General features: G+C 45.9%; 1 protein-coding gene across 4 annotated transcripts; it reads right to left on the bottom strand.

Moving 5' to 3' along the window:
* Window positions 1-623: 623 nt before the first annotated feature.
* ITPRIPL1 (ITPRIP like 1) lies at window positions 624-4,936 on the bottom strand. Of its 4 annotated transcripts, none has more exons than XM_019725882.2 (3): window positions 4,693-4,936; window positions 4,447-4,540; window positions 624-3,653 (listed from the first exon to the last, which is right to left on the bottom strand). In XM_019725882.2, exon 3 carries the CDS (start codon window positions 3,637-3,639, stop codon window positions 1,999-2,001), a length of 1,641 nt encoding a protein of 546 aa, XP_019581441.1. In that variant the 5' UTR covers window positions 3,640-3,653; window positions 4,447-4,540; window positions 4,693-4,936; the 3' UTR covers window positions 624-1,998. The 4 variants fall into 4 exon arrangements, with proteins under 4 accessions (XP_019581441.1, XP_074188636.1, XP_019581442.1 ...); XM_074332535.1 differs by having other exon boundaries at window positions 624-3,608; window positions 4,674-4,929; XM_019725883.2 differs by having other exon boundaries at window positions 4,674-4,929.
* Window positions 4,937-12,510: the final 7,574 nt, after the last annotated feature.

Here is a 12,510-nt window from a genome sequence, read left to right on the forward strand (position 1 = left end):
GCAATGCTCAATGAACATGAGTATTTCCATTCCCGTAACTACTGTTCTGTCCTGGGTACCAGCCAGGTATTGTCTTAGAATAAAGCCCAGCGTCCTAATACCTGGAGGTTTCCCCTTTCATTGTAAGAGTATTCCCAGAGCACTACAGCTCTGTTCTTCACATTACTACTCGTTTTCTATACTCTTTCTTACACCCACTGCCCCACCCAAGCTGTGCTGACTGTTCCCTTTGTAGTCTTCTGCCCGCTTGTCACCTTGTTTTCTTCCTTGCCCCTTACTAGACTAGAAACCCCACAGCCCTAGAACATATCACCTTCTCTCTACTGACAGACTTATGCCTCTAGAACTTACGCATGTTGTATACAGCCAATAAGATCTTTTAATCTGGCTGACATTTTGGCTTGGGCACCATGAAAATGAATAATTTAGACGTTCCTAAACATTCTGAATTAGTCTTTCCTGGCTACTAGCCAGGCCACTGGGAAACCACAGGGAAAACTGGTTCAAGGTACACTAAGGAACAGCAGACTGTACTGGATGGAGCCACTCGGGTGATGTGAACTCCTGGGGAGCAGGCATGTGAGACTACTAATCTGCCGGGTGTTCATGCAGATTCCAACTGATACAGAAATGAGCCTCCTTTATTGATTTACAATGAAAACACCAGCAAATTATTTTCTAAACAAAAAGCATATGAATGTTTACAAAACACCGAAATCCTACCAGCATAGAAACAACCATCATTGCATGTGAGCTTGAAAGCAGCATCAGCAGAAACCAGCAGACAACACGGGAGCTACTGTGCAGTGGGAGCCCCAAATAACGACTGGCATCAGCTTCTCGGACACTCGTCATTTATTTTTGCTGCGGGGAAGGTGTGGATTCTATAACCAAAGCCCATAAGGCCAGCATCTAACCCTCCCTGAGGTCAAGTTAAATGTAGGGCCAGATCTTCCTGGCATGCGAGGTAGGAACAGCACTGGATTTCCCAAACAACCACACCCACAACTGTAGTCACATTTCTTAACACTCCTCAGGATGCCCAGGGTTTTAAACAATGGAAAAACACACCAACCACGCCTCCAGAATCATGACTTTGCTTGCGCTGGACTGCTTCACAGTCCCTTCCTGTCCAGCCCTGCCAGTGGTCCTCGATTGTGACCACCTCGCCTTGCAAAACTGCAAACATAGTTCAAAAAATCCCTCTGTCATCTTTGAAAAGAATACAAAGGCATTCCCAGATTGAGAAAAAGCACAGCTGCCCGTGGTAGCTAAACCTTTCCATTTAACAAACAAGTGGCTTCCCCCAGAAACAATAATTGCTCATTTCCAAGTCTCCCCCAGCAAATCATCCTTGTTAAGGGTTTTATAATGTTGCTTCCAGGCACAGAGAACATCATCAGATGTTGGCTAGTTGATTTTAGCAAATACATTATCTCGATTATGGAACGGGTCACTATTGACTTAAAATTTCTTTGTAAATCAATGCTAATAAATTATTTGGGTGTTATTGGAATGTCTTTCAGATGCATAAAAACATAAACATTGGGCTGAACTAAGAAAATGGAAAATAAACATCTTTGTTCTATCTTCAAATAGTGAAGGTCTGAAAAATTAGATCCTAAAACATGAGAAGGAATGAGCTAGGATGGAGGTATCGTCTGGTTCGCTTTCACTTCCAGTGTTGACACACACAAAACAACTTCACAGGCCCCTCGGGTTCTCGACTCTTTAGCAGCAAGATCCTCCCATCACATCTGTTTCCCTGGGCTCTCTGTAAGTCAGGAGGAAAACGCAGAAGACCCATCCTAGACTAGGCCCTACAGGCTGGGCCTCATCTTCGTGACCACTTCACACATGCCTTAAAGTGTCGTAATCTATCACAGCCCCGACTCGCAAGGTGAAGGTCACACACACCACTGATGTGTCTGAAAAATAAACTCCTTTGCAGCCCGAGGTAACAGAAATACCTATTCCCCCTTTTTAATGGCCTTCACATTAATGTGCCCCAGCCACAGGGCCATAGGGCAGAGCTTTCACCTGGGTCAGGAGGTTGTGGAACTCTCCCACAGCCTGTGAATGTGCCATGGGGTTCAGCACCAGGTGCTGGAAAAGATTGACAGGCTCGGCATTCCGAAACATCTTAGGGATCGGGATGGTCGAGGGCAGAAAGCTGTTACCAATGAGGAAATGATGGAGGGACCTTTGCTGGAGGCCACGGCCCAAGAACCAGAGGATGTCCTGGAGCCGCTGGGAGAGCATGTCATGCTGCCAGTCGGTGAGGGGCGTCCGCAGCAGCAGGTGCATGAGGGCTGTTTTGAAGTGGTAAGAGGTGAGGATGGGATGGGATGCTCCCTGGGGTAAGCTCCGGAGGTCCCGGACACTTAAAATGATCTGGAGGCATTTAAGGTGACAGCTGTTCTCCGGAGCAAAACGCCCTACCAGCTTCAGAAACAAGTGCTCACAGGCTGCAAAAGACTCGGGCCAGTCCACACTGGTGAGCTGCCCCTGGTCAGGGGCCTGACTCACCAGGTAAACCAAGGTGTCTTCCCGTTGCACCCCCAGGACCAAGTGGATTGAGAGGAAGCGGCCTGAGCGGTAGTCCAGCCGGAGCTCACAGGAGGTGGTGGACGGTGGGAGGCTGAGCTGAAAGTCATACTTGTGGGCCACAAGGGCCCAGGCATTGCCCACCAGCTTCCGGAACCACTGTACGGTCTTGCACACGTCCAGGTGCAAGCCGGTGCAGAGGGCTGCTTTGATGGAGCTGTTGCACTTGCCCAAGAGGGACGAGTGGTCCCTGTGGTGGTGCACCAGACACAGCACGTCCCCTAGAAGCTTCTCGCGCTTGCACATGCATTCCGACTCCACCAGCACACTGCCACAGCGGCGGCCTAGGGCTGGGTCTCTCATCTCCAGCACAAACATCACGCCCCGGGGCGGGACAATGGGCACCAGGATATCAAATTTCTGGGTCTCGTGGAGGGTTCCCCATTTCTCAAAGGCGGCCCCGATGCCCAGGCAGTCCTCCAGCTGTGGGTGAGCCTCCTGGCGGCTGAGCACCCGGCAGGCCTCAAGGAGGTCGTCTACAAAGCTCTCCACGAACTCACAGGTGCAGGGCAGGTCGCGGATGGCATTCTGGATGTGACGTTTGTAGAAAGAGTCCAGGGCCTCCTGCGAAGGGAAGTCGGTAAGCCAGTTGTAGGAGGTCACGGGCACCACCCGGACTTCCTCCTCCTCCTCGCTGCTGGAATCAAAGGCCGGCTCGTGCTGCATGTTCTGTCGCAGGAGCTCGAAGATGAGAAAAAGGCAAAAGAGGCCGGCGTTCCACAGGTTTCCCAGCAGCCAGCCCAGAGGTCCCTCCTGGCCCTCCGCCTGGAACGGCCACCCCATGTCCTTCTTCCCCAACACTAATTGCTCGCTGGACATGTCTCCTCTCCAGAGGCTCTCTGCCTTCTGCTTCTGCTCAGATGCTCGCTTTCGCTCTTCAAACTCCATCTCTAACTGGCGCATCTCCTCGCTCATCCGCTTCTCCAGCTGCCGACTTCTGGCTAGCGTGTCCAGATCCATCCGGTCACTGACCAGCAAGGGGTGGTGAACAACATACATCACTGCCAAGAACAGAAGGCTTATCACAGCCATGGAGGCCTCTGCATCTGGAGAAGCAGGGGGTGGGAGTCAGTGGTGATCTTCGGGACTCATGGGCTCTCCACTGCATATTCCCCAGAGCCCTGGAACCCCAAATCCTGGAAGTCAACTACTCAGGACGAACAAAAGCTTACAGACCTGGGGTTGGACAGGGCCAGGGTGGTCTGCCCAGGAGGAGGTCTGGGAGAAAGGGGGACAGCAGGATATGCCACTCAGTCTTTCTATTGCTTTCCTTCCACATGGCTGGGTGGACATGGGACTGTTTTGATTCCTACATAGGATGGGGAGGGGGACCTTTGTGGTAGGGTGACCTCACCCAACTCATTAGTCCACGTTGGGCACGAGGCGTGCCCAGCTTATCCCAGAGGCTCTGTTCCACAGGCGGGAAGCACTGGTCTTCCTTCTTGCCAGGTAGTCAGCCCCAGGCCCCACCTGTAGCATCCCACTCACTCTGTGACTTCACAATTCTCATTCTGCGCACCCAGTGTCATTAGATTACTTAGCCTCTCCTCCTCCCTCCTGCCGAGTTGGCCAACCCCAGTGAACACCAAGGAGGCACAGTGCCCCAGCCACCTTTCCACTGCTTGCTGCTGTGTTCTCTGAGGTCTTAAGGGGGCTGCCAGATGCCCCATCCTGGGTGGGGTCCCTGGACAGGCACAGCTGCATCTCTCACCCAGGAAACTTGTGAAGCCCAAGGCCACCTGACAGCCGGCAGTAGTCGGTTCCTCTGCCTCCCCACCCACCACAGGGCCCTAAAGCTTCCTGCATTCACCCCACTAGTTCACAAGCTGCTGGGCTTACCGAGATCATGAAGGACCAAGTCGTGTGGGCGCTGACGTCAGGCGGGGCCCTCTCCTCCCTTTGGAACTTGGCCTTTTTCAGGCTCACTGGAGCCCTGTTAAAATGTACAAGTTACTGGGGGCTTTGGCTCAAAGCAGGGTGCCCCCCCCATTCATAACTTCCCCAAATTCCACGCCCAGAAACCTGAACTCTCATCCGTCCCAGCCTCCCCGGGGTTTTCCCTGTACCTGGGACCGGGTTCCTCACCGTCTGTGTCAGCAGGAACACGGTCTTAAAGAGACAGCGCGGCCTGACCGCCCCCGCCTGCTTCCCGGCGGCGTGGGGGCTCCGGGTTCCTCGCCGGGTCCACACGCGGGAGTGGCCCCGGTCCCTTCTCCCGGGGAGCACACCATGTCTGTCCGAGTGTCCGGTCGTCTGTGCGCGGCCTGCGGCTGAGACCGCACCGTGCCGCGCGCGGTTCCGAGGGCGCCAGCGGAGAACAGCGACTCCCGCCGCCTAAGCCCCGCCCAGCGCCGTCCAGGCCCCGCCCCGCCCCGCCCCGCCCCGCCCCGCCCCACCCGGGCCGCGGAGCTCGCAGCAGGAGCCCCCCCGGGGCTGCTGTGACCCTCTTGGTGCACACGTGCCCTCCGTCCCGGCCCCGGCTCCCAGGAGAGTGTGTGCAGAGCGCAGGGTCTGCGGTACGACTCGCGGCTGAGGGGCTCTCACGCCGCAGCTGCTCGGCCCCCGTGGGGTGGCGCCAGGGGCCACTACGGTGCCGGCGTCAGCTTCATTGAGCTCTGTTCGGTAGAGAATATACGCACTGGGCGTTTAGGTGTGAGAGTGATGGTGGCGTAACTACTAGGAATAGACTGGGGAAACGTCATTCCCATTTCGGGCTGGCCCAGAGCAACATGATAACAGGAGATGGGGTGTGTTGTCAGCATCATGCGGTTCTCCCCAACCCCTGCTCCTATCAAAGTGGCTCTCAGGAAAGGATCACACATCACCCAAAGACCTGGCTTGAGGCCTTGTTCACCACTCACTAGCCATGTGGGAATAAGAATCCTAAACGTAGGGAGCTCTGCTGAAGAGGGGAGGTCTATATGAGAGAACTTTATAAAGTGTGGAGGTGGGACAAGCCTTAAAATACGTTAAGAAACACCAACGGGATGGGATTCCTGGAAAGGATCTTCGGAGTATCAGGAAGAATGCCAGCCTTCTGTCCTGTGTCCGCCGGCCAAGGAGAAAAGGAAGTGTTGGTCTCTTGACCGATGCTTACTAAAGTCCTTCTGCTGAAGGAAGTCAGGCCTCCTTATCAGGTGGCAATGCAGAGGAGGCCCCAAACAACTTGGACCTTACTTCCAAAAATATTGGCTTAATCACAGAGTGGGAAAGACTGTGTTCTGGATGACAGTGACTGAAGTTCCACAGTTATCCTTTATAACCTTGCATGACAAAGACTAGACCACAGTCTGCTACCAAGCATCAGTGCATTCAAACAATGATGATGAAATTATTATTTTTCAATTTACAACATGACAATGTCAGGATGAAAAGAACACATTTCAGAGGGTGTAAACCAGTGGTATGTAAAGCTATGTGTTTAAAGATGTGTATTCATGGTCAAGTAAGGGTTTGTTTCAAAAGTGATTGTCATGTTAGAAGATATTTATTAATTCATGGTCTGCACAGAAATGAAGTGAGTTATTATACAGAATTAGAGACCCCAAGCTACCGAACTATTAATCCATTTAAAGATCACATCTCAATGACAATAAGCCCTCACAGTGGACATTTGTTAGCCTGTTTTTTCGTGGTTCTTCTTTTTCAGTATGATGTGAAGTGATTGTTGGCTTAGTCAATGAGATTAATAAGAAATCAAGTCATTAGAACATCTTGTCACTCACGTTAATTGATGATAGTACATAAATGAGCAGTGGTCACTTGTTTTAACAACTGGACTCCACTGTGGTGGGACCTACCCTTGTCAAGTTAGGAAACATGGTAGTTTTTCCCCAAAATTTATTTTTAACATTAGAAAGTATGTTTTAAAGGACAGAGAATGTGATTACCTAAATAATTTGCTGGATTCTGCCTCTTGGCCTGCAAAACCTAAAATTTGCTTGAGACTGTCTTTTGGAGAGAACAGTTGGGAAAAACATCAATAATCAACTTTTTAAAAGGCAAATGATTTTGAGTGGTTTTCCTTGGCTCTTGATTTGACAGATGCTACTGATAGTGCCCAGTGGTTGCTGTTTATTCCAGAAGCCAAAGCAGGCTTTGCAGTTACTGAAGAATTAGACTTTATGAATAATCTGCATAAAACCACCACAGGCAAGAATATTTCAAAAGAGGTGAGAAAACACTAATTCAGTACAACCTGAAATGGAACCTGCAATGTATCTGCCAATGTATTGTAGCTGATGGTGGTAAAAAACACATGTGGAGCAAAACAAGGTTTAGATGGACAAATTTACGAAGCCTGTAAGGCTATTAAAGCCTATGGTTATTCATTATATTCGTCCTCAACAGACACTTCGTGGGAAATATTTGAATCCATCATGTATTAGTGAACCATTAGTGTCAATAGTGAACTTTGTTAACTCTCATCAACTTCAAAATCATCAGTTTGGTGAATTTTGGTCAGAAATAGAAACTGAGTATCCTGACTTGCCCCAACACACATCAGTTTGGTGGCTTGGCAGTAGTAAAGTCTTACTGCAATTTCTTTTCTTTTTTTTTTTTTTTTGAGCTTAGGGCTGAGATTAAATGTTTTCTAAATGAGAATAGCCCTCAACTGCTATTATCAAACACTGAATGACTTTGAAAATTAACTTTTGTTGCAGACTTGACACTGTTTCCTAATGAATTCAATCAAAAATCACAAGGCTAAATGGCATTTATATATGATACTGTGATGACAGCATTTCAAGAACTACCTGTTTGAGTTACAAGTAATATCAAGCTGCTTAATACACTTCCTGTGCTGTCCAAAGAGAAAACAAGCAAGATATCCTTTCCCCCATACATTTTGCAGCATATATATTTTCTGCGCTCTAACTAGTTCCAGCAGAGTTTATCAGACATCAGTGCAAGTGGGAAGGACAGTTCCATATTTCAAAATCCATTTAACTTTGCAATTAAGCATCTTCCAGATAATCTTCAATTAGCAGTGATTAACCTGCAATGTAATGACGTACTAAGAGGCAAATATCAAGAATCTAATTATATATTTAGAGGTCCTGGCTCATGGATTAGTAACCGCCCTGCCTGGGCTTGATATCTGTCATCTGTATTCACATTATGAAATATGACACTTACCACAGAAAACTGCATCTTGGTAGTTGGTTAGCTGCGGGTTTCTCCAACGAAAATCTGAGATCCTTAAGGGCCAAGACCAAAATCAGACCTACTTCGATTCCTGCTGTGCAAGAGCTAAGTGTTTTTGAATGAATGAATAACACGGGGTGTTCCAGGAGAGTATTTGGGGTGGGGTAAGGATTGTACCTTCTTTGTTTATACAGACTGTTTGAAAGTTAGGGATAACTTTCAGAAAGCAAACCTAGGATCCATATAGAATCCTGACCAAGAGGATGCAGAAATTGGGTCTGTGGCCAAAAATTGGATAAGCAAATAAACATTTAGATCTTAAATACAATGTTTGGATTTGGGGCTAGCAGTGGGAGATCATGGTAACCAGGCAAAAATAACTGTGATACAATAAACAACTATATGAGAAGCCAGTGCTCTCAACCACAAATTTCAAAAACATATATTTTTTACAACTGCAAGATGTTCATCAATTTCTTGTTATCACAAGTTCAGAAATGTATCCTGCTCTGGTGACAAACATTTGTGAAGACTGCCAGTGTAGACAGACCTGTGTGTTGCCATTGCTTCTGAACATAAAGGGGAAGCAGAAAATTGCTGCCTTGTTTTCAAATCATCCAGGAAAGCTTTTTGGAGTAGGAGGCTTCTTGATAGAACATCTGCTACCTGTGCATAGAATGCACCAAATATGAATGGCATATGGAGCATGTAATTTACTTCTCATATATTTCTTCAGAAAAACAATGGACAGTCTCTCTTCTCAGATGTAGCTCTTAGACTATGGGCAGGGCAACTACATAGATGCTTATGATTAACTAGGTATTTTGGAAGATACAAGCAGATTGTCTCTGAAGTCTGTTGTGTTGAGTTGTTCATTTATTTCACAAATATTTATTTGAGCATTTTTTATAACCATGAAAGGTATAGTTGGACCAAGACAAGAGAGGTCTGAGGACAGGATCAAAGTACTTGACAGGTATCACCGATGTCCCCCGTTTGTCCTTCCATCTTGCTCTCAGTTTGCTTACCATCACTCTTCTCGCTCCTCAATGTTCTCTTCTTCATCATTATGGATTTTTCTTTCCATATTCTGGTCTGTTTACTTTTTCTTCTTTTGTCTCATTATCATTTTCTTCCAAAGGTTTTTAGAGTTATTACACAAATTTTCAGTCTTTTTTACATTTCTTAAATATTTAAATCTTTGAATAAACATTCAAAAAATGCATAAACATTTTTATCAAGTAAATACATGCTCAGAAAGCCATTGTATTGCCCCACGAACTGATTATTATAATTACAAGAGGAAAAACAACAACGTCATAGCAGGGAGACCTGGCAGTTAGCATCTTCACCAAGAGATCAAAGTTAACATCACCATGCTGTGCTTCCCGTACGCTGCATTGACAAGGACAGAACTCGCTCATAGAAGATTCTTGCCCCTATGCCTAACATCTATAACCCCTACAGTGGGGAAACAAAATCCAACAGAAAGACATTTTACAAAATAACTGGTGTGTGCCCTTCAAAATGCCAGTGTCAAGGAAGATGAGAGAGAGAGTGGGGGCGGGGGGGGGAAGAGAGAGAGAGAGAGAGAGAGAGAGAGAGAAAGAAAGAAAGAAAGAAAGAAAGAAAGAAAGAAAGAAAGAAAGAAAGAAAGAAAGAAAGGCAGGGGAGGAATAACTCCTGACTTGAGGAGACTAAAGAGATGACGATTAATGCCATGCATAATCCTGCACTGGATATTGGGAGCTGAAAAAATGCTGTAAAAGACATTATTGAGATAACTGTCAAAATTGTAATATGGGAATAGTGTCGTATTACTGTTAGTTAAGAAAACATCCTTATTCTGTAAAAATTCACACAGAAGTATTAAGGAATAAAGGGACACGATAATGTAACTTTAAACTATTTTAAAAGAAAACATTAGAGAGACATAGAGAATGGTAAAAATGAATTTGGCATATGTTCTCTGGTTAATGTGGGTAAAGGGTACATATAAGTTTGAAATTACTTCAATACAAAAATTTTAAAAATAAAAATGTTACCTTTATAAACACCTTAAAGTACTCCATTAATTTCATGATACAGAGCACATCTTGAGCCAACATGTTACCCGTTAGAGAAATTCTATGGTTAATTTCAAGAAGAGTAAACATTCAGAAACCCACGCTGACCTCGTCACTTTCTGTCTCAGCTGCCCATGATGACATCCGTCCAACAAACAGACATCGTTCTCATGTAACAGTGTATGCTTGCATGCTCTTTGGTTAATGTAACTGATCACACGAATACAGGAAAACAAAAGGAAGAAAACAAAAATCATAGACAACCCCACGTTTTGGAGTAGGTCTGAAAGATTTCCACAGAGATTGTAGGGCCCAGCCCCACTCCCTGCAGTGGTGAGGCCTGGGGCAAGCCATTGTGCTACTTTATGTCTCAGTTTCTCCATCTGCAAAATGGAGACAATAATACGGCCTTGCTCAAAGGATTGACAGGAGGAGTTAGTATTTACAAAGAACCTAGAGCTATGCCTGGCACATGATAAACGAATATGCAGTTACATAAAGTTTCTTTTTCTCTTTTTTAAACTGAAATATCATGACAGGCAAAACTAATCTATGGTAGAAAAACATGAGAACACTGATTGCCTCTGGGGGTAGAAATTGATTTAGAAGGGCCTGCGGGAACTTTCTGGGGTGATTATAATGTGCTATATACTGTGGTAGGGGTATGCCTTTGTCAAAGCTCTGAGAATTTTACATTTACAGGTTTGCGTATTTCATTATATGTAAATTTTATTTCAAAAGAACAAAGAGAACTGTAAACAGATATTGAAATATGGTTAGTGATGTTCATGCTAATGTATTTAGGGGAAAGTGTACAGATGTCTATACTTTGAAATGCGTCAAAAATAAAGATGGATGGATAGAGGGTTGGATAGATAGACAGATGTGAGAAAGCAAGCATGGTAAAATGTTAATGTTAGAACTGAGGTAAAGTTCACCATCAAATTCCACGCCATGACTGTGACCCCTTTCCAAGAAGTCTACATTTATATATATAGTTATGACATTAGTTCACTTTTAAACGAGCATATAGCAACTTGCACACTGAAATGAGTTCTCAGTCCCTGCACACCAGCCACCTGGAGAGGGCACACACTTAGATTAATGGTGTAGCCCTGTACCACAGCATTCCAGCACAGCCACCCAACCTACAGCTGTGACACTGGATACACCTAGTGCTGGCAAACTGTTACCTCCTGCGTGAGGGCTGGAGTCTGGGGAAGAGCCAACAGTCATTCAGAACTGATTTTGGTAGGTTCGAAGGGCCATCAGGTTCAGTAAGACCATTTGGGATAGAAAGGAAGGATATGACAAAGAAGGAGGCAGTTTTCCTGTGTTTGAATCATAAACTGCCTCCAAACACAAAGCGTTTCATAAATACCTTTGAGAAATACAGCTGTTGGACAATACTTGACACTTACTATTTCCTGGCATACTTATAGGCACCCAGCAACCCTATGGAGTAGATGAAACTATCCTCGTTACACAGGTGACACACCTGACCCATAGAGTCACTAAGAACTTAGACCTTACCTAACATTGCACAGCTGGTAAGTGATGAAGCCGGGATTTCAACCCAGGCAGTCTGATACAAGGGTCCATGTGTTTAATCACACATCAGACTGCCACTTGGTTAAAAGCAGGGCACTGCCTCCTAAGGTGAAGACCTGGAAGGGAACAAAGCCTGCTTACAAATGTACACCAGGCAAATTAATTAGATTAATTTTGTCTCCGCCTAGTTAAACTTACATATATCTACATGTCATATCTGTCTTGCTTCCTGGTACAGTGACTGGCACATAGGAGACAGTAACATTTTGCTAAATGAGGATGTGAATGAATGAATGAAGTAGTTCAAAAGTATGCATTATCGGTGAACTGATGTTCTAGGCAAATGGAGAGAGAACTACCATTTACTGAATCCTTCCTCTGTGCAGGCCACTGCATCTACTGGAGTCATTTGATTGAACCTCACTCTAACCCTATGAGCTGCATGTTCAATCCTGGGTCAGGAGGCATTTCACCATCGAATAGGCAAGTTACCAATGCACTTTGAATGACCCAGCATTCCTTTTCCCCAGCCCCAAGCGTTCAGGCAACCTCAAGGCTTCCTGGACACACCAAAGACAATCACCAAGTTCCTCTGAGTTTTGTTCTCATTTCTAATGTTTCTTAACCCCTGCCTTAGGTACCTCCAGGAGGCACAGCTCACCTCTTGCTCCATCTCCTGCAGTAACCCCAGCTGTACTCGCTGTCTCTGGTCCCCCTACCCCCACTCTCCCTCTATCCATCTTACCTTCCAATGCCCAGCTCTGTGAGGAAGCCCCTGTACAGAGGGCCTGGAATGAGATGGATTGCCTTTGAGGCCAGTGAAGCCAGGCAAGTCAGTATCTTCTCTGGGCCTTGATTTCTTTATTGGTAAAAGTAATCAATAGATTTCATCGGGCTTTATGGAGATTAAATGAGATAATGTATGCCAAAGTGGTACTTTGCAAATGCTTGCCACATGATAGTTAAGTTTTTGCTCAATCTAAATGTTGGCGCCTCTAATCAAACACTTGATGTAAAGTTGCAAAAAAACAAAAAACCCCAAACCAGAAACCTGCTATGGCTTCCTACTGTCTCCTAGGCTAAAGTAAAAACTCTTAACGGTGGCATTTTTCCCCCCAAGAGATTCTAAATTGTATCT

The sequence above is a fragment of the Rhinolophus sinicus genome, chromosome 2 (assembly GCF_057876585.1).
Source record: "Rhinolophus sinicus isolate RSI-liver-muscle chromosome 2, RSI-T2T, whole genome shotgun sequence".
Classification (NCBI taxonomy): Eukaryota; Metazoa; Chordata; class Mammalia; order Chiroptera; family Rhinolophidae; genus Rhinolophus; species Rhinolophus sinicus.

Excerpts from the sequence above, each read along its gene's own strand:
- ITPRIPL1 (XM_019725882.2), bottom strand. The coding sequence starts at position 3,639 with ATGGCTGTGATAAGCCTTCTGTTCTTGGCAGTGATGTATGTTGTTCAC.